This window comes from Centrocercus urophasianus, unplaced genomic scaffold (assembly GCF_019232065.1).
Source record: "Centrocercus urophasianus isolate 14NV4802_14NV808 unplaced genomic scaffold, USGS_Curo_1.0 seq_11, whole genome shotgun sequence".
Classification (NCBI taxonomy): Eukaryota; Metazoa; Chordata; class Aves; order Galliformes; family Phasianidae; genus Centrocercus; species Centrocercus urophasianus.
Window position 1 is genome coordinate 42799049 of NW_024884253.1, and position 27696 is coordinate 42826744.

Here is a 27696-nt window from a genome sequence, read left to right on the forward strand (position 1 = left end):
GGTTTCCAAGCTGTCACAACACTCTCCCTAAAGCATGCTCAGCATGTTGCTTTCAAATTCTTTGTTCGTGCAATCAGAGTGATGTATCCAGTAACAAATTTGATTAGTTCCAAATTCCAACTCCTTCCTCTGAGGCAGAATGCTTTGTTGTCTTTTGTGTTTGTGTGTTTTCTCCCCCTTCCCAAACTAGAATTTTGAATTAATTGTGATGTGAAGATTGTCATCAAAGAGCAATTTATTGTGTCTCCTGTTAATCCACTCTGAGGCCTTCTTGACCCGCTTTGCTCGCTGGCAGACTAAATGGTTGTAAAGAAAATTGAGGTTCTGGAATGATTCGTTGTTTGTCTCTAGCTTGGAATGATCTACACAGGATTGTGTGATCTCCACAGTAGAGAAAAATGCATTTAATTCCCTAAGCCAGAAAAGCTGTGTATCTGTCAGTCATAACTGATGTCAGCCTGCTCCCAATGCAGACTGTTGTCAACACAGGAAGTGTTTTGGCCTTTTTTCACTTGAAATTCTGTTTTTTGGAAAATAAAGTTTAAAACCTGACTCTGAAAGCTCTACAACACTCATATTGTCCAGGCAGGAGTGTTTTTTTTTCTTTTTTTCTTTTTTCCTTTTTTTTTTCCTTCCCACTGTTCTGGATGCTGAAAGGAGAATGGAGTGTTTAGAGAGGGAAGAGATACTCCAGGTAGAAAGTCTGCTAATCTTTCAGGGGTTTTGTTTAATTTTCTAGTTGTAACAATTTGGCTACCTGTTGGAGTCACACCGTGAGTTACTTTGGGTCGCCACCATTCCACAGGAGTCAGTGGGACTGCTTTGGGAAGGATTTAGGGTTTTTATTCCCTCTGAATGTTTAACCCAGCTATTTGTGGCAGAGGCATTACACTTTTGCCATATTCTGAAACGAACGTAACCAAGTGTTATGACAAATTCTGAAGCTGGGAGCAACAGTCTTGATTAATAATGAATTACCACATGATCTGGAGCTTATAATTGTTAGCAGACGGAAGGTGTGAGTGAGAGACAGAGGACCGACATAGACCTGGTGGCATGATGTGCAGTCAGCTTGTAACACTATTGTCAATTCTAAATGCAAAAACCTTATGTTGGCTGAGTGTTAAAGCACTTAGCACGTCTGCCACGTAGTTTGCATGTGTGGCAGATCACAACCTATAAACATCACTAATGCGTTCTACCACGTCCCTCAAGCCACTTACGTGATTTACATTGAGGCAGTGGGTGCTCAGCTGGGATACTTGATGCATACATCAGCTTGATAACTGTGATACATATTGTTTACTATTTAATTGTTTTTTCATGAGTCTTCTATAGTACGTTACGGAAGATGCTCCTCACATCTCCTTTGAGTCCGGTTCTGTGATGTTTCCTGAATTTTAATAGTGCGTAGTCATGCATGTGGTCTTGTTGATGCAAATTAGAGCAGCAAGTACTGTGCCTTGAAACTATTTGTTTTCGGCTGTCTTGAATGTATTTTAACCTGACTGTCACACTCAAATACAAGAGTTTCTAAAGCAGTGATTTTGCTATCATTAAGTATTTTTCTTACTAAGAAATCTGCTTGTTCCTTCCTAAATCACTGTTCCTTACAGTCTGTTCAGATGTTAGTCGATAGCTCACTTTTTCTCCTGTTTTATTGCACATTAATATTGAGAAATAAAATAGCAATTATTTTAATGATAAAAACATAATAGTCTACTTTTAGGTGTGACTGGATCTAAATTCTAAACAGGAGTTTCTCATTTGTGAAAGAGGATAGCTTTTTATTTCAGCATTTGTGTGTCATTGATAAAAATGTACTGAGTAATCATTTGTATTTTAATAGTTTGTTTCTTTTTTCATTACTTTCTGGATGTTGGTGTCTTAAGGTTACATCAGTTTTATATGCTGGATCTTATCGTAAGCTCTGTTGTAAAAACAATATTTCTGAGCTACTTCATCAACAGTATAAATCCATATGATTATATTTTACCATCTGGAGTGTTCAGATCATTTACTCTCACTTCTTAACCTTTATTCTGTATTACATTTAAGACTGTAAAATATTTCATTTAAAAACTTAAACGATAATGAATAAAATAACTGCTGTTAAGGTATCCCTAGGCATCTGTAATATTACAAACAGGAGGAAGTTATTTTGAGAATAGTGATTGCTTACTTAGACCTTGTTTTTTGAGTGAGTGACTCATGCAGTGCTCCTGTGGAGGAATTATTATCATTCTTTGGTGAATCTTTATCTCATCATGGAAAAGTAATGTTTCCGTAATTCCATTACAAAATTGTTTTGTATTTTATTTTATCCTGTCTAGAACCTATGTCAGTGTTATTGTGTTTTATCTGCAGTTGGAATTTAACTTTCACCTTTTTTATTAAAACAGATAAGTGAGCTTCTTGGTTATCTTAAAAATGATTAACTTGTAATGCTTTAGATTTATCGACAATAAAATCAAATGGGAAAAGGAATATGGCAGAAAGTAATAAAAAATAAATTGCAAAAAAAGACCAACTGTTAGTGCAGACACTGTAACTAGACTCCCACCTGCAGTCTGCATCTAGTCAAACCCACATGCTTTTCCTTCTTTGGAATCCTATTTCAGTAAATGAAAGATTTAGGGGGCTTGGAGCGTTTTGCAGAACTTGAGCAATATTTTATGTGCAAGTTGCTCAGCATTATTTATGATCATGATCAATAAGTTTGGGATAGAATGGTTAGAGGATTGGTTTTTACTTCCTTTTCATTATTTGTATGAGACTTTTAAATTCCTGAATTTTCACCTAAATTTTTCTTCCATTGCTTCCCTTGTCCCAATTCTCTGTTGGAGAAGACAAGAATTAACAACGCAGAGGAGAAGATGGCCATGCATTTTATCCATGACCATTTATGACCAAGTCTTAGTTTGCTCTGTTCTCTCAACACTGAAATAAAATTGGATTTATACTAAGATACCATCCTGTAAAATAGATTTGTGAAATGCAGACTTCTGCCAGTGCTGCTTTCACTTGCTCTTAGAGCACTGCATATGTTTTTGTCCAGTGAATGTCACTTACAGCTGTCATAATCAAATTAAGCGAACCAGTGACAATTAAATTGATTTCTTCCATGGGAATAGATCAAAACTTCTGTATGTCTTCATAAAGGCCATATGCTTTGAAAATGAGAAACAGATGTTGTATTTTTGTTATGTGAGTCATATGTCCAGGCCTGTATACATATGTAGCCAAACCTTTCTTTCTATGAGAGATTTAAAAAAAACAGCAACAACAAAAACTTGTTTAATTGCTTTTAAGAGCAACCCATCTGTGCATAAAAATCTATGGGTTTATTAACTTGTGGTTTTAATCTGGTATTTGGAATTCTGCTTTGTTTTAGTATGCATTCATATTGAGATGGTCTAGTTAGTCTAATACGTTTTCAATTTAAGCTACTGCCTATAACTTCTAAAATTCAAGCACAGAGCAGCTAATCCAGGGGAAAAAGTTAACTTCAAGTTGAAGCTTCTGGGAAATTCTATCTCCTGGATTATCTTTTTTTTTTTTTTTTTTTTTTTTTTTTAACCCCAAAGATTGGTTGCAGCCAGAAAGTGAGGTACTTTAGAGATATTTCTCCCACTGCCGTAGCTGATGGCTGCTGTATGAGGGATTATTACTCAAGTGCTATTAAATGAATGGCCGCTTTGCACAAGAGGAAGTTGTTTAAGGGAAAAGCATTTTCTTTTTCTTTGTAAATCACTGATTACTAGGGAATATAAAATGGCATTTTCTTCTGTTCTGGCCATTTCTTCTATTCAAGTTGAGATACGTGAGCTATGCTTCCAACTGCTGCATAAAGGTTCTTAAAGAAAAGCTTTTAGGAGTTTTGGACTCTTCTGTCTGCACAGCTGGTAAAGTAGTTAGTCTCTATGGCTCAGTAGCTGGTTTTGACATTTAGTGCTTGGATCTCACATTTCAGGAATGTGAGGTCAGAGCTACTAATGGTTCAAGTCTTTGCTTAAAGCTGTCTAAAAATGAGTGAATACATAATAGTGTTAATATTTCTAATTGGACTGATGCAAAGTTGGTTTCTTTTGTGGTAAGGGAGCTTGAGGATAACTTAATTTGACAAGATGCAGCTTCTGGTGAAATACATTTTAGGAGATCCTGACTTTTATTTTCTTTCTTAAAACCAAAACCAAATCAAAAGCAAGTTCTTCTGTTTCAGTACAGGTGATGGTGGGGTTTTAGTTGTCTGCTTTTTTGTTGTGGTTGTTTTGGGGTTTTTTTGAACTTTTTTCCCCAGTAAGAGTAAATAGTGATATCAAAAGAACCTAACCAAGGAAACAGAAATGTTTGTGGTTATACTGATAAAACGTTAAACTAGTCATCTCATTGGCCACCAGTTACCTAAAAGGTGGCTGTATGGTCTCATATATTTCTGTAAGGCCCCTTTATAAGCAAGAGGTCATTCAGCTTGCTTCACTTAGATCCCTGTCATTGAATTGGAGGCTTCTGTTTTCCTGTAGACTTGGACAACCAGATCAGTGTAATTTTCTGGTTTCTTGAGGTCCTGAATTTGCTAGAAAATAAAAGCTGATGTTTTAGCTATCTCCCAAAAGGAAAAAAGAAAAAAAGAAAGCAGTCTTCGATTCTTCTTTCCATTAACCATCTAAGCTTATCCAGAAGTCTGAAGAAAAAGAATTCAAACCTCCTGAAGGAATTTGCTCAAATCCAAACTTAAGGAAGGGAAAAAAATTACTGGAGCTAGGGCTTACTAACAGAAATTAGTAAATAAGTGCCTCTGACAAAAGCTAAGAGCTGTATGAATTAATAATGCCATCAGTCAAGTATGTTTTCAGTAGAGGGCCTATTCTTGTTCCTCATTAATCCCTCAGCAGATTGAAAGAATAAACAGATGACATGGAAGAAGACTGAAGCTAGGACAAAACTGTTGACTTCTAGTTCTGAATTAGAGTAGAAATAATGACCCTGAACATCATCTAAGCATGCTGTCCCAACCTAGCTCAGCATGTTTTTTCTCAATCTGATACTACAGTTTTCCTTTTAGTTGTCACTTCTGCACTTAACTATGTCAAACTCTGCTTGAGACTAACCTTAAAGTCTGTTCAGGAGCTTTAGATAATACAGCAAACGTTTTTCCATTTATCTAGCAGTGAATGCAACATTGAGCAAAGAGATGGAATTTCTACAGCCCTTTACAGCTTACACTGAGTCTTTGAAATATATATATATTTATTTATTTATTTATTTATTTTTTATTTTTACTTTGCAGTAATTGAGTAGGGTTGGCTTCAGACAGAATGTTGAAACAGCTGGAGACGTTGCATGATGCTGTGTTTGTACATTAAGCCAGTTTCAGGAGATGGTGAATGAGTTGCCATACCTGACTGATGTGCAGTTGGTATTGATTTTAATGATACAGGAGAATTGGGAGTCTCTGGTAATAAGCACAAGGGATCTCTTTTTTTCCTGTCCAGACACTTAATAGACCTGCACAATAAATTTCCTCTGATAGAAGTCTGGAAGGCAGTGTCATAAATTATCCTAGAAAAGAAATCCAAAGTGGGAGTCCACGTGAAGAGACATTCTGCCCTGCTGTTGCCTTGAGGATGGCAATCTTTGCTGTCTTTGTAGCTGTAAAGCTTAGAGATGTCTCATACTATACAAATACACAGGAGAATAACCTTAAATATGAGGACTCTGTCTGACTTATTTAATATTGTATTTCTGTATGACCACTGATCAGGAAATGAGCTTTTGCGTATGGGGATGGGTGAATAGATTTTAAACTAGAAGAGCAGAGATTTAGATTAGATATTAGGAAATTTTTTATTCAGAGAGTGGTGAGACACTGGAACAGGTTGCCTGGAGAAGCTCTGAATGCTCCATCCCTGGAAGTATTCATTGGGGCACTAAGCAGCCTGAAACTGCTTGTTCTTTTTAAGGTCTGTTCCTACCCAAGCCATTTTATGATTCTATTTATGTGCATATATTTAAATATATAAAATGTTTATAACAATATAAATATGTATTTATATATAGATAATATGTATATAGCATTATAAAACTGAAATGAGTAGAGAGATTTTCCTGATTTTAATATTTTTTTTTCATTTAACCATACCTATTTGAATTCCTTCATGTGAAAATATTAAGCATTAAAATGAAGTGTATGAAAAGCACTATCTTAATACATATTCATAAATTCCAAAGACTACATTCTACTCTCATATGATTTTCTGATAGTATGTCTGTAAACTGTTTTGATTTATTTTACATAATAAAAAGGGAAAGGATGAAGAGTTCAGTTTACTTTTACTTTCTTTACTTCTACTTTTTCCAGTCCATATGACTTCACTGAAATGATTTATTCTGTTTTATGTTGATGAGCCAAGGGTTAAAGTTACAGCTCTGCCCCAAGGAACTTGTAATTTAGTTAAAACATATGAACCTACATTCTAAGATCTCAGTGGAGCTGTTGCACCTTTTTGACTATGAATTTGTGTGCAATCAGTTGAGAACCCGAGAAACAAATTAGAAAGTGTAATGATCTGATAGTCAGTAAAGCTCTCCCAATAAAAATGCCTTCACTGCAGGCAACAGTCCTCGCTTCTTGTTGAAAGGTCTGTGCTGGGGTGCCACAGTTGGTGAAGTAATACTCTCAGAAGGCCCCCTAGGTTCCATGAAGTGACAGCAGCAGTATATATTTCTTCCTGAGGAATCAGTTAGGAACCAATGAAAATGTGATCCTCTGTACAGACAGCACCCAGCAAATTGAGATTGCAAATAAGGTTTTTACTAGAAAAACACTACTGAAAAATAGATACTGATTATAGAAGAACTTATTTTAGGATGCTTCTCAGCTGCTTGGACTATATGTGGGGTAGGGTATCTAGCATACAGTAGAGCTGGCGTTAAGCCCCTGTCTGCTGGTAGCTCATGGATGGTTGACTTTAGTTTAAGCCTTTAAGTCCTGTTCTTTGTTCTGCAATTTTACGAGTGCCTTGTGGAAAGGCATCTGTGAGCATGACTACCTTCTAGGCATGACTACAGCGAGGTGAATGACAGTGCTGAAATGCATCACACTGTGCAAATAGTATTCAGGCATATCTATCTTAAATGCATAAATATTCATCTAATTAAAAATTTAATATACATGTATACTGCTTATTGAAATTCATAGTGATACGCTAGCTTCATCAGTCTGCCAGAGTTGGAAACTGTGGCATCAAGTACTTAATGAACAGATCCACAAGTAATCTTCAGAAAAAGCCTAGAATTAAGGCCAAATCTGAGGAGCTTTGTACTTCTTATGACATTTTTCCCCCTTTGGCTTTCATATTGTAGAAGCCACATGAAAGCAGCAGGATGTCTTGAACTTCATTCTTGAATGTATTATAAAATACTGCGGAGCAGTACACTTGCTTCTTTCTCAGAATGAGAATGTCTAGTGTTTATTTCCCTAGAAATATGAAAGTTGGATTTGATATCTTTGCTCTATGCAGTAGATCATCGTTACTAGGAAAAGTGTTTAGTCTCTTAATAGTACTACACAAATCCTTTCTTCTCAATGGAAAATTTATGAGAACCACTACAAATCTGATGGAACAGAATCAAAACAGTATGTTCAGGGAGTATAAATCAAATAATGTCCTCCAAGTAACTATGTTTCAGACTTATTCTCAGTACGTGTTACAATCCTGAAAATAAAAGTTGTGGTGAAATGATTCCTTGTACTTCCTTGTTTTCTTTCCTCATGTTTCTGCTGACAGACAGCATTTAAAATTCTCCTAACATACTCTCTCTGCTTCGTGTGTTGCAGGATTATGACTTGAGCCAGCTCCAGCAGCCTGACACTGTAGAACCAGATGCCATCAAACCTGTTGGAATCAGACGTCTTGATGAAAGGCCAATCCATGCAGAACCTCAGTATCCAGTCAGATCAGCTGCTCCTCATCCTGGGGACATTGGGGACTTCATTAATGAGGTAAAAGAGAGAAAGAGTTTCCTCCTCTGGTCTATAAGGTTTTATATTTTCTTAATTGTACTCTGTATGAGTAGCTATTAAATTTGAACATTATAACTTTTAAAAACTTACTTAAACAATTAAAGTTGTCCTGCTAAATTGAACTAAATACATTCTTTTAAAGTGCAGACAAATTTAATTAACTCATTCAAACAGAAAGGAGAAGATATATCAATTAACTTCTGCACATTTGTATTAATTACATTCATAATACGTTATCAGCCACAACCACAGTATCTCCAAGCAGGATTATTCTTTGGGTTCCAATTAATAAATAGAATAACAAAATTATAGTTTAGCCTAAATTCATTTATTAATTCAGAATAATTTAATAATAGAAATAGTTCATACTCATTTTCCTCATATATTACCCTTTGAAGCCGGATAGTAGTGGAAATTCTGTACGTTCAGTAAGGCCAGAAGAATTCCATCAAATACGATTAGTGAGCAGGGCAGCTAAATTAAATGTTATGTAAGTGCTTTTAGTACTTGTCATAGAGCTTTAAAAGTCTTTGCATTATCTTTGATTCTTCAAATTAATAAAGATAAATGTAAGTAAGATTCACACTATAATGAGATTATTCACGCTTCTGAAAGTAATAACATTACAAATATTTGTTTCATTATTTTATTCACTTGTCTATGTTAAGTCGTTGATTTTTATGTAACTTAGGACAGTAGAATGCATTTCTTGTGCTCACTGATGACAGAAAAACAAATATTTATTTTAAGTTGTAAATTATGGTTTAGTAATTCAGTATTCTGTAGATTAATAGAAGTAAATTATATTCTCTAATTTTCTTATATCTCTGGCAGTTACTAGCTGGGTAAGTATTGAAGGGAACAGTTTTTGCAGATACGTTTCTTTTTGTTTGTTTTAAGAAAAAAAACAGACTAATACACTGAAGTCTCTGCTGTGTTAGCAGGGTGTGTAAAATGGAGTTTGATCCTAGTAAGATACACAGCAATACTATATAAAGGAAGGTAACTAGCTGTAAACTAATCCAATTAGATGTTATTTAAGAGTATCCCGACTTGTGGAATACCTCTATTAGAATGAAGTGGCTTAGCAAAATGGATCTTTGCATGCCTTGTACTTCTAAATGTTTCAAATACATTTGACTTTTGTAATAAAGCAGAGTCATGGAAGAACAAAATGCCCAAAATTGTGTACATACAAGAACTTCCTTACAGCCCCTCGTCTTCTTCCAGATGATCAGTTTCCCTTCCTATTCTCCTATGAGTGTGCCTGTACGTTCCTAACCTGGCAAGTGCTGGCAAAGACACTATGATACTCAGTACCCTGATTTTTCTCATGTTTGCAGCAGTGTTGACACTCATATGGATCCTAGATGAGAAATGAGGGAGTGATTCTCAACAACCAGAAAAGGGACAGTTTGTCCAGTCTTACACAATTTTAAAATTACTCAGCAAACTGCTTCAGCAATGCTGTTTTTCAGTATGTTGTCACTCCTGAAGAATCTGTTATAAATGGATAGAAGCAGTAGGCTCTATCTTTATTTAACCCCATGCTTATATCTTAGTACCAAGCTAGGAATCATTTTCTTACTGACCTCTGTTGTATTAGCTCAGTACCTTCCTGCATATTTCCTTTTCCTCTTCACCTAAAAGAGAAGGGTTCTTCCAGCTAGTTTTATATTGTAAAATGATGCCAATAATATAATTCAATCCAAAACAAAATTAGCATTAGATTTATATACAAAATTTAAGCATGGCAATTTTATTTGCAAACTAACTGGTAATCAGTTGCTTCCTCATATTGAAAAGAATTACATGATGTAGATTCTATGTTTCAAATGTTATATATTTAGCTTCTTTTTGTTGTAAGGTGTTTCTTTCTTAGGATTTTTATTTCGTTTTACTGTGGAGCATTTCACCTAACTCTCTCTGAAGTGCACAATTATTGCCTAGGATTCTATATGCTCTGTTTTACCAGAACACTGAGCAAAATGAAGACTATTTCTCCACAGTAGTTGTATCTTAATTTGTATTATGTCAAAATTTACCATGGCAAACATGATTCTAGGATGTTTATTAGAACAAAAAAAAAAAATCAATTGCTTGCTGTAGTAGTCACTATTACAGTTAATATTCCAAATAATCAGTATCCTGTGCATAAACATCAAGGTTGCACAGGTTTTCAAATTTGCTTCAGATAACATCCTTTGCCGCGTGTTGCAAGCAACCCCAGCAAGGTTATGACTGAATAGTTCCGTTTTCAAGTCTCTCAGTTTTATGTGGAATAAAAGAAGGAAATATCTTTGCTAAAGATGCCAGTTTTCTCTTTTAGGATGATAGTTCAGACAGAAGATATGCTAAGCTGTGAAAAGACATAGCAAGATAAGAAATGGTAAAGTTCATACTTCTTTGCATCCATACCTGGCATGGTTAGGCAAAGAACTTTCTTCCACTGCAAGTCACACCATAACTTCTCTTTTGTTCAGCCCTAACCCAGATCATGTCCCAAACTAACCGAGTTGCTAGCTGAACAGAGAGGGGCTGCCTTTTAGTTGTCATTACCTCTGCAACAAAGTTTGCATTTACTTTGCTGGCTTGAAAACATGCAACCCTTTTTGCAGATCAGTCCTGTATTTTGGAGGATTTGGCCCTGTTCCCAGAGATGCTGATCACTGAACCTTTGGGATGCTACCCCACGTATGGGAATTAATTCAGACTGTTGAATGCTCACCAGTACCTCAGACACTCAGACACAGTGCCAGTATTGTTCAAACTGGCTACCAAATTACTTCAACTTCTTGGCAAAAAATAGCCGTACATCATTTGTGTCAGATACAAATACAGAGAACTTAGCTACCACCACCTGAGAAAGCATGGGGTATTTTTTTCCTCTTGATCCTATTACAGAGGAACAGAAGGTGAAAAAGACCTACTGGATCATCTTCTTTCTGTTTGGCAGTACTTACTTTGTTTCTTGCAGTGTATTATTTTCCAGCTGTCATCAGTTGTATTAAGTCTACCTAATTCAATGAAACGTGTAAGTATGAGTATTTTGTAGTGTTCTAAAAACTTCTCATTGGAAAAACAAGTTAGAAGTATGATAAAGCCTTCAAGAATTTTTATGACACTTGCAAAGTTAAAATAAAACATGAACTTTGTAAAAATAAGAAGGTTCCAAAGGTGCCTTATAATCAAAATATGTTTTGCAGGCATAATCTAAATGACCTCGGGGACTTTCTTGTTTTGTCTGTTTCAGTGGATAGATGAATCTCTAATTTAAGGGAGGGGTGGGCAACGGAAAAACTTCCTTTTATTCCAGTTCAGTGTACAAACAAGTCAGGGAAATAAGTCATGTGTTATTAAGAATCCTCTGCAGACATTGTTTTCCATTTTGAGCTTTTTAAAACATAACCTACAGAATGTGGAGCATAACTAATGCTAAGAGTATTCAGGATTTGCAGGCAGTATAAATCAGACCTAAGCTCATTTTCAATAATCACCTATGCTGTCCCTAGAAATCTTAAAGAAATTATTCACAAACTCTCCACCACAATAAGAATATATTTCTAATCAGTAGAGGATATAGCTTGAGGTAAATTAAATCACAAACTGAAGGTCTCATCCCATGAGAACGTGGAGGACACTTGATTCATCCTTAGTAAATGGTTATTGATACAGTACACCTCTGAGCAGAACATGGTCCCTCAGTGTTTTCTGTGTTCTCTCATCAAGTGAAAAAACAAGTTGAAACCATTTTTCATACTTCATTGTAGGGCTCTATTCTTTCATTCTCATCAAAAGTCTGTTGAATCTGATTAAGTAATAGGATCAATAAAAATAAAAGCATTAGATCAGATTTTGTAAAGTTTCAACTTATTTTGAGATCTTGCAGATTTCGTTTTTGCTCTTTTTGGGACTAGGCAAGTATATACGAGACCAAGCAAGTTATACAAGTACAATTTAAGGTCGCCATCATTGTTCTATTAAGGCATTGTAGTCTTTCCTCTTCGTCCTCTTTATCTCCTGATCAGTGAAAGGATGTGCAGCACATAAGGAAGAGGAGTAAGTGAGGTTGCTAGTCATTCTGTCCTAGATCTCAAGCTCTCTTTTGTATTGCCATGACCTTATTGGCTGTCACATCAGCTTCTCTTCAGTGACTGCTTTTTATGCATTGCTTGTGTAGCAAATGCAACGAAATGTATCTTGGTTCACCATCTTCCAGGGAGATATTCTGCTCTCAAGTACATGTCCCTTCAATTCAGCTGTTGAATTACCTCTGACTACCTCTAGTGGAAACTGCAGGTTTTCAAGATCAGGAATCGGTAATCAAAACAACAGGAAATCCTCTGTTCTGAAGTTCTTGAGCACCTCTGAGAAATACTAAGGAATCTTTTGAGGAGTGGTTGACAATACCACTCCAGCAAAAACAGTGTAAGCAGTCACTAGGAATCATTTTTGCCTTCTCAGTCATGCCAATACAGCGCTTTGTGGTACTGGAAGGAATGGCATAGTAAGCGAAAAGATGGCAGTGCTAAAACCAAGGGGAGTTTCATTAGCCAATTTCATTGCCAAAGCTGACATAAAGCGTCTCCAGCTTCAGATATGCTGTAGAACCCAGCAGTTCAGAGAATATGCTTAGCAGAAGGGATGTAAAAAGTTGTGCTATTTCTTAATCATCTTAATATGCCATACAAATATGGCAGAGAACTTTGTTGTCTTAAAGTTAGAAACTATGTTCGTTAAATCTAGAGTCTGAGGAATTGTTAACTGTAATAAGTCGGTATCCTGCGTTTGACTGGCTGTTCCCAGGCAGAACTGCAGGGAAATAGCACTTCCTTGCCAAACCTCCTTTGTAAATGACTTTTACACAGAAACACCTGAGATTCCTACCTCAGCACTCCTTAAGTATTCACCTTCCTTGTCACCTCTGCCCAAAAAGCGTGGGAGTACATCACCCCAAGCAGGCTTAAGTGAAGGTGCAAATACTGTAAGGACTGCTTAAGACTTAAATTTAGATTTCTGCTTCAGCAGCAGAAATAAAGAGAAAGCATTGGAACTATTTGAAGGTTTGAAGCTGGACAAAGGAAATCTTCCAGCATGTATTTGCTGTTGCCTTTTAGGAATCTTGAATCATTTGCCCTTATTGCAGCTGTCAGGATGGAAAATTCCAAAGAGAAAGATAACAAGCATCACCAATTATTCTTATCAGATAATTCAAAATTATGCTTCTAATACTGGCTATTAATAGCGTGCTTGATGTTGTTGTACTACGCGAAACGATCGCTTTAAATCCAAAATATGTTCTTGATTGGAGGTCATTAGTTTGATAATTATGCTGGGTCTATCCAGCATTGATTTGCAAAACTATTTTAGGTACATTTTGCACACTTCTGAATGGTTTTAGATGCTAATAATCAAGTTTCTTTTATCGATACTATAGGTTTTAATTAACGAATTCGGATACATATATATTTATAGGGAAGAAAATTCAGACGTTTCTGTTATATCACATTCTTACCATGCACTGTTTGGTTTAAAACATACATTTGTAAAAATGGCATCTTAAATAATTCAAAGGAGACACAATCAATCCTTTAAAAAAAGAATAGAAGATAGCAATTTTTCGAAGAAATAAATGAGCATCAAAAATTAACAGGAAAATTGGCACAAATTGCACTGGTTAAAATTAATCTAACAGTGAGAAACTTGAAGCCTTAGCTGAGGCTGCAAGAACCTTGGCAGTCGCATTATTCCTCATCAATAGCTGCCAGAATAGATCCATCCTGAAAGTGGAAGGTCTTGAAAATCACTGCTAATCCTGTGCAAGAAACTACAGGGCTGAAAAATCCAAAACACAAGAGGGCTTGCATTTACTTATAACTGCAGCCTGTTATATTCAAGCTGTAAGTCTTTCCAGGCTAAGTGTGGCTCACAGCAGAGTAATAGCTTTATATTCTTTAAATTTACAGTTTAGATTTGAACTTACATTAGGAAACAGAGGAAAGTCACTCCTCTGGAAGAAGCGTGGTTCTTTTTCTGCTTTTCCCTCGTTCCGTTTTTGCTTTTGGTTTTAGATTGGGGTTATTCAGCTGTAGAGGGTAGAAGTTTAAAATTACTGAAGACCTAATATTTGTGTGTTTATAGCTTGAATACCTTCAAACAAGGAAGTGAAAATGGTTATATTGATGCATTTAGCTTTCGCGGCTCTTTTTGTGTGTGTTTTATGAGGAGCAGGTGGAATCTTATGGATGGTAATGGCAAAACACATGCGGCTTAAGCCAACATATTGTACCTTTATCTCACAGCAGCCTACAGAGGCACATGAATTTTGCAGAACTAACTAAATACAGCTTTTGGCACACACAGATGGACTGCAGGCCAGCAGTGTCAGTGGAGATGTTATTGGCCATGTGAGATAGCTGTTAAAGCAAATCTTTGCAAACATGCCTATTTCTCCTTCCCCATCTGTCTATTTAACCAGTCCCATATTGCTCATGCCTCAGGTTGTGAGCTGTACAGCTCAGAAAGTGTATATTTATTAGCATCATTCCAAGTTCAGTGATGTTCTCGTAAGATTTTGTTAGAACAGTGTGTGCAGTTGTTCCAAAACTTCCAGCTTTAAATGCTGGAAGTGTGTCCATTCTAAAGGCAATTGAAATATGTTTTTGCTGCAGTTACAGAGACATGAACCGTGCCATTCTGATTTATATGAACTGTAGAAGAAGAAGAATGATATTTTCTCAAGTGGTGGCTGGTAGATAACAGCAATGCAATGTTCCAGTTACGTGTTGCCTCACTGATACAGAACTTAACCTTTTTTTCTCTCTCATTATCACAGGGACTTAAAGCAGCCGACAATGACCCTACAGCCCCACCATATGATTCCCTCTTAGTCTTCGACTATGAAGGAAGTGGCTCCACTGCTGGATCCTTGAGCTCTCTTAATTCCTCAAGTAGTGGTGGTGAGCAAGACTATGACTACCTAAATGACTGGGGCCCACGTTTCAAGAAACTTGCTGACATGTATGGTGGAGGTGATGACTGAACTTCAAAGTGAACTTTGTTTTTGGACAAGTACAAACATTTCAACTGATATTCCCCAAAAGCATACAGAAGCTAGGCTTTAACTTTGTAGTCTACTAGCACAAGTGCTTGCTGAAGGCTTTGGCATAGGCTGCAAACCAATTTGGGCTCCGTGGAATATCAGTGATCCAATGCTGTTTGGAAAAAAATGTTGAGCTCAGTTACACTTGAATTTTACAGTACAGAAGCACTGGGATTTTATGTGCCTTTTTGTACCTTTTTCAGATCGGAATTAGTTTTATGTTTAAGGCTTTAATGGTACTGATTTATGAAATGATGCATTAAAGAAACAAGATATGTTGGGGTGGGGAGGAGTAAGGTGAATCACAATATGCTTCAATATGCTTTTGTTACATCGCATTGCTTTTATTAAAATAAGGAGACTGAAAATTAAAAAAAAAAAATCCTCATGGAACAATTTTATTATGTGGAAGAGAAGACCATGAGGTGGAACAATGTACATTACTTCTAGTTTTAGATGTTAGGGGATTTTTTTCACTAAAATTCTAAAACTTATGCAGCTGGTTGCAAATAAAGGGAGTTTTCATATCACCAGTTTGTAGCAGAACTGATTTATTTTTTTTTTCCTTATGCTAGAATGTTAGACACATTTTGGTCGCAATCCATGTACACTTTCTTTTTTTTTTTTTTTTTTTTTTTTTACTTTCTAGTACTTTTTTCCCACTTCACTGTAAAAATGGTATGTGTACATAATGTTTTATTGGCATAGTCTGTGGAGAAGTGCAGAAACTTCAGAACATGTGTATGTATTATTTGGACTATGGATTCAGGTTTTTGCATGTTTATATCTTTCATTATGGATAAAGTATTTACAAAACAGGTTGCAAACAAGTGACACTGAATCAATTGTTGAACTGTAGTTAGAGTACTCAATATTTTTTTTATTTTTATTTTTATTATTTTTTGTTTGTTTGTTTGGGGAGGGAAAAAAGTTCCTAGCACAAAAGTTTTACATAATTTGTACCAAAAAAAAGGGGGGGGGGGGGGGGAGTTGGCCTAATACTGGTGGCACGAGTAAATATACAGTATGTTTTGGGGGTGGGGAGGGAAGGGGGAAGGAGCTTTCAAACTGGAGAGACTTCTGAGAACAGCTTTGCCTCTGTATTGTGTACCAGAATATGAATGATACACCTCTGACCCCAACGTTCTGAATAAAATGCTAATTTTGGATCTGGTGCTTGGTTTGGCAGTTTTTTTCCTACCTGGGTAAGCCCTAAGCGTAGTAAATAAAACATACACAGAGCACATTTGAATTGTGTCCAGTGTGCACTTCTTGCGCATTCAGTACTGAATGGACTGAAAATCAGCCGTGTAGAGGAGAAACTTCAGCATGGATTGGGAAGCTGAGTTCTCAGGTGAAGCAGAGTGATTGTGCCATTGCTGGGAGTTCAGAACTTCCAGTTCCATGAAGGTGACTCTTTGGTTTAATGTACTTTATCTAAATGATAAATCTTTCACCATTTTTTGGCTCATTTCTAGATTGGTTTTGTGCTGATACTGCTGGTTGTGTAAACAAGTAAGTTGCAGATCCTGACCGCCGTCTGCTGCCTGAACTCTGAAGTAAAGGCTCCTATTAACTTGGTGCACACCAGCTCACATCCCTCGAGGAGAATGCTGACAGTCATGGAAAACAAGTCCTTTTAGGAGATTAGTCATTACCAGACACATTTCTAACCTGTTACAGTGATTTATTTGCAAACAAAGCAAGCGCAGTAGGTGCAGTAATTCTGCCTTCCATTCACTTGCAACAGTCTGTTCAGCTTTAAAGTCTACATTTACACTCATTAGGAGCCTAATTGTGAGCAGTGTGAAGTCTGTAGTCAGCAGAAACACATTTCTGCAGCCTGTCGAGAGAATTGGAGCGGCGGGAGGGGACCCAGACAGAGTAGTGCAGCAGCCTTATCATTGGGAAGCCTTCGGAAGCTCTGGGTGATGCTCTTCAGCATGGTGCCAATTCAGTGCTTCCTCAGCACTCTGACTGCAATTTACTTAATGTCATTGTGTTTTCCAGAGGTGAACCCTCAAATCAGAGTCAGCATTATGTGCTGCATATGACTGTGGATTACAAAGTGAGATATCTCTTCTTCACTGAAGCTTTTCACAGGCATGTCTCCTTTCTTTCTCAATCTTGATGATGCTGTGAAATCCCCCTCAGGTTGAGATAGATCCTTTGTGTCTGCATACCTAACTGCTATTTATCTTGTGAGCTAGTAACTATAGCTTGATGCTGTAAGAAAGCCTTAATTTTTCAGTAATGTGTCAAAACTATCATTGAGGGTTTTTTTAAGCTATTTTCATGTTAATTAGTAGGGTGGGGAAAAAAATAATCTGGCTATGCATAATAAAAGATGGAACTCTTGATAAAAGGCAGCATTGAAACTGCAAAAGCTTGTTAAGTAAGCAGAAGGCCACTACTGACATGTTGATTTCTGTCCAACTTCTGTGATTTATGCAAAAACAATAATCCTGTTGTTTCTGCTGTTTGGAAACAAAGGAAATTACTTGAGATTGAATGCTAAAAGATAAGGAGAGATGCTGAGATTTCCAGGTTTGACTGTAGTCCATTATGTTGTTTAAACATGGTAGGTTTTGTCTTTTATGAACACTCAGCTCTCTTGGACAGCAATAGGAGCTCATATGTTTGAGTGTTAATATATCCATTTATCTTTGTCTTTATCAGACAATCTTATAGCTCTGTCTGCAGCTGCTTTGCGATTCTAGCAACGGTTCTCAAATCTAGTGTTAGGTCAATTTTAGGTCTACTGAACAGAGCAAAGGGTAGAACTTTTTTTGTACATCTCAAATGCTTTTACAAGGAAAAAAAAAATGTGTTCAAACTGATCCTCATTCATCCAGCTTCAGGTTTATTGCTATTATAGAAATGTGGAAGTGGTTTTTAGTCACATATACTTAAATTTCAGAGGTCTGAGAGGAAGAAGATGATCAACCTGTAGATGCTGCAGTTTCAAGAAATTCTGGCTGCATGTTTTGGAAATGAGATTTAGCAGTAATAAGTAATGCTTTTGTCTTGTAGACATTGTATCCAAGAGAAGCTGCTGACAAGGAATTGGGCTTTAGGAGCTTTCCTGTCTCACCTTTTCCGCAGTTTGTATTTCCTTTCAGTGGTAGTTCCTCATACGCTATGTCCTTCTGAAATTAAGAGGTTGGAAAGGTGAGTAGAAGGGTCTTTGTTGAGGATGAGTGTCATAAATAGACACAGAAGACCTTACATACAGATAGATCTAGCTTCCTGTGTTTATTCTGAGATTGCCAAGTATACTGGTGAAGGATCATGGAATCCTAGAACAGCCTAAGTTGAAAAGGACCACAATGATCATCCAGTTTCAACCCCCTGCTATGTGCAGGGTCACCAATCACAAGACCAGGCTGCCCAGAGCCACATCCAGCCTGGCCTTGAATGCCTCCAGGGATGGGGCATCCACAGCCTCCTTGGGCAACCTGTTCCAGTGTGTCACCACCCTCTGTGTGAAAAACTTCCTCCTAATACCTAGCCTAAACCGCCCGTCTTAGTTTTAAACTATTCCCCCCCTTGTTCTATCACTGCCCATCCTGTGAAGTTTGTAACTATTCAGATTGTAACAGGCTAAAAACCATACTTAGGTTTCCTCTACATAGTCCAACTAAATGATAGTAGAGCTCTCAATTGGTGACTACGTTGTCAGTGATGCTGCTGCTGTGTAGTGCTGTAGCACCGTTACAGGCTAGGTGTAAAGCTCACTGTGATCTTTCTGAATTACAAAAGACCCACATAAATCAGTTTGATAAGGCAGGCAGTAAGCACTGGCTTCTCCTGCTCCAAATTATTTTGTCTTCTTTGACTGTGCTTTATAAAATGTTTATGAATTCATGTAAATTTCAAATGAAAGATGTTTAATTTAGTGTCTGAATTTGCATACAGAAGATGTTTCACAGTTGTGAACAAAAACATTTTAGAGAGCTATTTGCCTCCTTTTGGTGCCAAAGTAGCAAAGTTTGTTCTGATGCTTAAAGCCACATGTAGTCTGCTTCTTGGGAGCTCTGGTTCTTGCTATATTGTATTTCTGGAACCCCATCAAGTTCCTAACCCTGAAGAGAGTTTGACTTTACTGCAACTGGGCCCTATTCACCTTATGTGTTAAGGGTGTCTTCTGATAGCAATTAGGCACAAATTACTGAAAGGGTCTTTCCAACATGTCTAGTCATTCAGGATGTCCAGGTAAGCCACTGCCATTTCCTACCTTAGAAAACTACTTGCAACATCCTAAGGAGCCTTCTTCCTAGCAGGAGTAGCATGGTTTAAGCATATGTACTTTTCTGGGCCAGGAGTATGACAGCAGAGTACTGCTGTTAACTTGGTCAATATTAATTATTCAAATAAAATGCAGCAAAATCATTTAAACGCATCACTACACAACAGACAATGGTGTATTTTATACATGTTACTTTCTTCATTCAGCCAGAGATGATGTACTTCACATGGTGTCCTTTCTTTCTTCATCTTCTTTATGTAAGTTTTACTTCTTTTAAGAAGCAAAGATCATAGAGTCATAGAATCCTAGAATGGCCTGAGTTGAAAAGGACCACAATGATCACCTAGTTTCAACCTCCCTGCTCTGTGCAGGGTCGCCAACCACTAGACCAGGTTGTCCAGAGCCACATCCAGCCTGGCCTTGAATGGCTCCAAGGATGAGGCATCCACAACCTCCTTGGGCATCCTGTTCCAGTGGATCTTCCCCAGGAGTTTCCTTAAAGCATAGCATAACTGTTTTTTGCTTAGTGTGTGCCATAGAAAAAGTGGGAATAATGAGGAAGTTTTGGGAATAATTAAGAGTTTTCCCCTGAACTACAAAGCCCAGATGAGAATCAAGATAATAGTTAAGAAATGCTGAGTACTTATAGGAATTCAAGGTACTTTCCATCATACAGGCAGGGAAAGAGCATTGCTACTCTGTTTGGGACCCTTTGATTAACCATCACAAGGTCCTCTTCAACTAACCTGCTTCTGGAATGGGCAAACTGCTTTTGTCAGCATAATGGAGAACTTGAAGATGCCTCTTCTCTGGAGCTTCTGCTGTGATGACACTGCCTTTCATTATGGGGTAAGTTTCACTACGTTTTACCCAATCTTTCCAGTCTGTTCACCAAGATGATTGAACAGTGCAAAAACTCAAATCAGACTGCATGTTCTTCAACTGGCAGCCTCACAGAATCAAGCCTTTAGTCTTGTTTTGGTTTGGTGGTTTTTCTTTAGAGATGAGGATGTGTTTTCAACATAGCAATAGCTGGAAGGACTTGGCTTTGTTTTAAATGTTAGTATCCAAAACAGTATTTTTCCCCTGAAGCCTCTGTGGGTTTCTAAAATCTAAAAATGCAGAAATTGCCAGAAATATTGTAGCTATGTTTAATCCAATGCTCTTTTAATTTTTCTGGCACAGAAGGGCACAAACTAATGTGGTGACAGTGGGAAGTTGCAGCCCCCAGAGACCTTTTAAGTAAGATTAATCAGCAGGATGAAGTGGGCATGTGTTCTCTGAACTGCTCTCTGTGTAGCTCTGGCTGTAGAGAACACATATACATACATGTGTAATGAATTGCTGGCACTCAGAAGGTCTAGACTCATGAAATAGCTTAGGTTGAAAGACACCTCAAAGCCCACCCAGTGTCACCCTGTGCCATGGGCAGGGCTGCCACCCAGCAGCTCAGCTGCCCAGGTCTCCATCCAACCTGGCGTTGAGCACCTCCAGGGATGGGGCACCACAGCTTACATGGGCAGCTGTGCCAGCGCCTCACCAACCTCAGAGTAAAGCATTTCAACTTCACGTCTTATCTAAATCTCCTCTCATTTAGTATAAAACCATTCTCCCTTGTCCTTTCATTATTAGACTGTAAAAAGTCAGTCTCTCTCCTGAATATAAGCTTCTTTTAAGTACTGGAAAGATGTACATGAATCACAGCTCTATCAGCCCTGTTCTCTGCACACACATGAGCCACCCATGTACAAGCCCTGGAACATAGCTGGATGGATCTCATGGGCACTTACTCCCTTTCCTCCCCAGTGCTCTCTTATCACCTTTATAATCAGAGGCTACCTGGACAAGATGGCCAATATGTTGTCAGTGCTTTTATCATTCTTCTCATCCTCACGCCCTGTAAGAGAATGATTTTTGCAAAGTATTTAGGAACATTGATCTGGTTCATGAATCACTCCTGCTACTTGCTGCTATTTCCCCCTCCTTGTATATTTATTAAGCCCTTTGGCTTGGGTAGGACAAATTCTGTCCTTCTAGATCTCTTGACAAACCTGAGAGAATATTTCTGTATTCCCCCTTCTCCTTTCCAATTTTATTTTCTGCTGTTTTCAGACCTTTGATCCATCTCTCATAAGTAAACTAAATGGTCAACATCTTCCTTGAATCATCTGATTTTATTTTCCCTTTTCAGTGGGAAATGTGTTGACACCATATTTTCCTGCATTGAGAACAGAAAAAAAAATTCTTTTTTTTCTCTCCTCCACTCGGCTTTTATTTATTACTGTTTCTCAAAAAATATTTCTTTTGAGAGGCTTTTTTTTTATATATATATATATATGGATGCATTTGTAAACCTTTTAGAGGCATGCATTCATGCAATTTACCGAAACCACCTCCAAGTTGTTCACCCCCTCCTGCAGAGCCTAAATACAAGTTCTGAAAGCAACATATTTAGCTCTGGGTATGAATAATGAATAGTAGCATTGTGTGAATTACTTTTATACTTCTGCTTCTGAAGATAAAATTTGTTGATGTGGTATTGGTGTATAAAGATAGACAGATCTGTGAGCCCTCCCCTTCTGTGTTTCGTGTTACAGAAGTTTGATTATTACATTACATTTGTTATCTGCAGTACTGCAGGGCGAGCTTATAAAAACCCAGCTGTCTCTGTGCTCCATAAATCAAAAGTAATGGCCAGATAATCAAAATTATGTTCCAATTCTAGAACATTCATTACTGGTGGCATTGTATAAAGGAGATATAAAAACAAGCGGAGTTTTTGTACTAGGATGATTAGAGGGAATTACATTAAAAACGTAGAATCGTTACTGGTATGTTTTGACTCGAAGTTAATAAAGAGCAGTTTGCTCAGCACGGTTATTTTAAGATAAATGGAAAAAAAAAAAAAAGAAATGAATCATTTACCTGACCTAATCAGGAAGCAATTTTCAGTGCCCCATCTTTTTTAAGAACTGATTTTTTCCTCTTTTGGGCAGAATGAAGGAAATCAAGAAAAATGACCAAAAGAAGTAAATCCGACCCTTAAAAACTCATCATGGACTGGGAGAGGCAACTTCAAAGACTTGCTCTACTGTTGTGTCTCATAACAGAAGAATTCCAGGCTATTGCCTCGCTTTTTGATCTTCCCATTTTTTATGTGAAAAGAATTCACGCTGGCTAGAGCCTGAATAATCTGACTGCAGAGCATCTGAGTCCAAGCTCTAAATCTGAATTAGTTGCTTTGGTGTTCCCTATTGTTCCCTGTTGGTGTGACTAATTAAATATTTGCTGTTCTTTATAAAGGACTTTAAAGCCTAAATCACTATTTGGGGAGTAAAAAGTACCGGTCCCTGCTCAAGAATGAAGAATTTTCCCTTGGTAATTTATATACTGAGAGAACGCTCTGACCATTATTTTGAAAATGGCCATGTAAATCTCTGGAAAGTTCTGGAAAGATTTTATCCTGAAGGATACGCATCCCAAATTATTTATGTGTATTCAAAAAATAAATTGTTTTCTGGACAACACTAGAGCAGAGTTTTTACAATCCATTACTACTTGCCCTGCAACTTCTCATTCAAGAGATTGCAATATGGCTTTCATAGGAGACAAGTACCAGAAATAAGTATTTTGAGAACCACCTTCAATGGAATGAAAGACAATGCTGACCTTTAAGATCACCTAGTTCCAACTTCACTGTTATAGACAGAGACACTTCCCACTAGATAAGGTTGCTCAAAGCCCCATGCAGCCAGGCCTTGTATACCTCCAGTGAGGGGGCATCCACAACCTCTCTGGGCAGCCTGTTCCAGTGTCTCACCGCCCTCACAGTAAAGAATTTCTTCTTAGTATCTAAATCTAATATCTTCCTAAAATCCAATTAATCCCTCTTCTGGGATATGGTTTAAAGCCATTCTCCTCTTGTCCTGTCACTACATGCCCTTATAAAAATTCCCTCCCCAGTTTTCTTGTAGGCCCCCTTCAGGCACTGGAAGGACATTACAAGGTCTCCCTGGAGCCTTCTCTTTTCCAGGCTGAAGAGCCCCAGATCTCTCAGCCTAGTCTTGTAGGTAGTTGCTCCAGCCCTGATCGTCTTCATGGCCCTCCTCTGGACCTGCTCCAACCTCTCCACATCCTTCTTGTGCTGATGGCCCAGAGCTGCGTGCAGTACTCCAGGTGGGATCTCACAAAAGCACAGTAGAGGGGGCAGAATCACCTCCTTTGACTTCCTGGTCATGCTTCTCTTGATGTAACCAAGGATAAGGCTGGCCTTCTGGGCTACAAGCACACATTGCCAGCTCATGTTGAGTCCTTCATCAACTGACCGCTCCCCCACCCCAAATCCTTGTCTTCAGGGCTGCTCTCAAGCCGTTCTCTGCCTAGCCTCTATGTGTGCTTGGGATTGCCCCTACCCAAGTTCAGGACCTTGCACTTGGCCTTTGTTGAACTTATTAAGGTTGGCATGGGCCCACCTCCTCAAGCCTGTCCAGGTCCTTCTGGGCAGCTTCTCTTCCCTCTAAGTCATCCATCAGGTCAAGTTCTCATAGCAAATTTTACCACTCAGTAGAGTCAACATGTCCACTAGAGTAACACAATGCAAAATATGAAAGTAGCAGAATAAAGACCTTCAGAAGTAGGTTCACACATGAAGCTCCTGAGTCAATAGAGATGTACCAGTGATTATTGTGTATGCCCTCAAAACAGCATTCAGTTCAGAGAAAACATTTATGGCTGTAATATCCCTGCAGCCATGTATGATATTATAAAAAGCAAAACTGCCTTGAATAATCAGTAATATAACCTTGAATACATTTGTTTTGGAAAGTATAGACAGAAATAACAATTCCAAGTTGTTACAAGTTATCAATTGACTTCTTTTTGGAAAATGTCCTTTAATAACTTTGTTTATTACCATTCATATTCGGTGAGGTGCTATGTTTGCTGAGCTCTGACACATGCTGAGATGCCAGGTGACCCTGTTTAAATGAGCTTTTACAGAAATCTATTTCAGAACTGAATTTTTGAAAGAGAATTTTGATGGCAATATTGTTGGTTGATGGTCTTAAAGAGCATTAGATGCCCAGACATTTAGTAGGTCACAGGAACACGTGATCTGCTGCCATTCTAGAGGAGACGGCAAAGACCACTCCATTAAATTGAATTTCAGCCGTGCTCCAGCCATACATACAGTTGTAAAAAAGAATGTGGTAAAACACGGCTCTGTTTATCATTGGTCTGTGAGCCACAATCCCTCATCATTTAATACAGCTGCACAGTGATGGTGATTTTTACATGGGTAAGATTCATAATCAGAATCAAATACAACATCAGACTTCCCTGAAGATCAAAGGAAAGTTACTTGTCCCTCTCAATTCACATTAATATATCGTACATACTTGTATTTGGGCATCTTACTATTGAGGAGATATTCTTCATTACTGAAAATTCTTGCAAGTCCTACGAGTGCTGATTTTTATCATTTTGATGGAACACTATGGGGGGACCCTCCCCCATCCCTCCCCCCCAAAAAAAAAGTTCTTGTGAATGTGCATTTAGTAGATAATATAATTAGAGTAGGGAGGGGTAGATTATAATGGTACCCCTTGACAACAGTATTTAAGTTTTCCCATTGTAGAAAATCCAAGAGATGCTTCATGGCAGCAACATCTTGTTGTGAACATTTTTGTTAAATTCTAAACATGCAACAAAAGGGGTGCCATTTTGGAACTGGAGGAGCAGGGGAGGAATGGGTACTTTCATATTCATGAAGATTTGGGACTTGTGACCCCCCTCAGTGAAAATGAAATTGCTAATGTCAAGTCATCTCTGACAGATAGCACCTTGTACTGATTTTATACATAATTCAGTGCAATTGACAGCCATTTCAGGACAAACTGGAGACTGATGTGTTTCGTAGGCTAAATTGCTTCTCCCTTCTGTAAAAGAGGGTCCCTTGAAGCCATGATTTATGTTTAATGGTGTGACAGTTGGGACTGTGAAGAAGGACTATGTTACGGCTTATGCAAGAGTACTCTCCATGCAGTAGTAGCACAGTAAAATAACCTCTTCCACGGAAATTGGTTTAGTTATGAGGTGCCCCAAAACCTCATTTTCTCCCTTTGTCTTGTCCCAAACTGTAGTAAAGGAAATTTGAGTACCTTACCCATATTCTGTTTTGCATACAGAGTAGTCAATGTGTTGCCTGCGCAATTGACTGCAGAATCAGCTTGAAAAGAAAAGCTGGTGGGAAAGCAGCGCAGCTTCCTTGCTGCTAATCTACACCCTCACTCACTGCACAATCTATCCTGCATTAGCCTCTTCCCTCCTCTGAAAGGCTTCTCCAGGGAGAGGCAAATGTGAATTTGTTTGGAAATAAGAATAGTTGAAACCCAGTGTTCTATTTTATTTTTGTTTGAGTTGTGTTTATGTGAGTCACTGATGAACACAGTCTGTATTCACTGGTGGTATGCAAAATTCAGGATATGTGAGGAACAATTCTTGCAGTGTAATCAGATAATTAGATGTTTTGTCACTGTCTTACACTGTTTAGTACAAAATACTTTGAATGACAATATGGCAGCTCTTTCCAGCAAACTTTACAGGCTGCTTGCAAGCTGCAAGTTAACTTTAATTGGGTGCCCTGAGATTTACTACAAGGAAGGTAATGACTTCAGAACAGTACTAAGAGGCTGCATCTTTTCACTGTCATTGGTGTTGTAAATAAAAGCTAATTTTCCAGTGGGCCCACTCTTTTTCACTGATCAGGTCTACCAAATGAGGTATAAATGGATCCCATAATTTCTGCAGGCTTGGTTGTTTGATGCAGGTTTGATGTGCAAACACAGAAGTGATCTGAGCAGCATTGTCTATGTATGTAGGGGGATGAGGGCTGTGAAAGGAGAAACACATTTGCAAATAACAACATGGATTTTATTGAAACAGCAATGAGTTGTTTGCCCTTTTATTTAGCCTTTATGATAGCAAATAGAAATGATGTGTCTTGCCAGTCTGAACTAGAAATAGGGAAGAAAAAAAACAACAACCTGAGTGTAATTTTGAATCAAATGATGTTTGGATCAAGCTCAATACAATTTATTTTTATATACTGTCCTCCATACAGAGTATTACAAAGCAGTTTACAGGGAAAGTCAATCATCGGCAGCTAAAGGAAAAAAAAAAAGGTTTTAAAAGCAAGAATAATTTCCCAGCTAGGAGGAATCATGTATTTTTATTAGAGTTCTAAGAGAAATGAGAAAAGTTCTGGATGAAATTCCGTCCTTTCTGTCTTTGGGTACCCAAAGTACTGTACTCACTTGTGCCAGAAAATGGCACTTTGTTTTCAGGGCATCACCTCTGAACCACTCCTCTGGTCAGAGGCATGCCCTGCTATCCTCAGACCTCATTCTGCCCAGCTCTGAATAGCAGCTGCATGGACTTCTTGACTTAATTAGCAAACAGTAGTGCTGTGGTATAGTGTCTTGCATTGACAAAAAGGTTCTTCCTGTTAGTGTTTTTTAACACCTGGAATCCTTGAAATACGATCAATTTGGTCCATTCTGAGGTAGAGTTTTAAAAGATTATAACATAATGCTATGATTGTGATTTGGTTATGTGGATGTGTGTACACACACATATATGCTATTTAATGTTTCATATATTGGGGCAGATTCTCTTGTTCGAGTTTTGCTAACTAATGAGACCATTCAGGCTAGGCTAATTTAAACCAGCTGAGTAGTTTATTTATTTCAATTGCTTTCTATTCACAGGTATGAATTAGTAGTCCTGAGTGTGTGGTTTTAGTGACACAGAATGCCACAATGGTAACTGAGTCCAGCCCCAGAATAGTGATGCCTATGTAGGCCATATTGCCAAGGCTGACTGTCCTTCCAGACTCCAATGGGAACCCCATATCACAAAGCGCTTTTCAGAACTTCAAAACACTACAGGAAGAAACAGAATTTTCTCCTGTTAGCTCCTTTTCTTTTGTGTCCCAGCTGAGGATGGTCTTCTTTAATGGAGCATATGAATCCTTACTTCACCATATTGCATTCCTCCAAAAAGTCTTTGTCATACTGTCTCACACTGACAGCTCAGCCTGTAATATACCTCAAGATACCGGGAAACAAATGTGAATCCTTTTTTTTCTTCTTTTGGCTTGCAGTGTCATGACATAGCCCCAAAGCTTGCAAGCAACACATTAGTGAACCACAATACCCAGCTTAAAAGCTTAAGCAAAACAATCATCTGTTGCTGTTCAAATTCTTCAAATTCTTCCAACGCGTGTGTGTGCAGTGTCTGTCAAAGACTGCAATGCACAAG

General features: G+C 37.9%; 1 protein-coding gene across 2 annotated transcripts in view; it reads left to right on the plus strand.

Moving 5' to 3' along the window:
* Positions 1 to 16081, plus strand: part of CDH2 (cadherin 2) — a 113752-nt gene extending 97671 nt beyond the window's left edge. For both annotated transcript variants that reach the window (XM_042839400.1, XM_042839409.1), the window contains exons 15-16: positions 7841 to 8005; positions 14862 to 16081. In XM_042839400.1, coding sequence (XP_042695334.1) covers positions 7841 to 8005; positions 14862 to 15068 — 372 coding nt within the window. In that variant the 3' untranslated portion in view covers positions 15069 to 16081. The remainder of the gene's footprint in view (positions 1 to 7840; positions 8006 to 14861) is intronic.
* The last annotated feature ends 11615 nt before the right edge of the window (positions 16082 to 27696 follow it).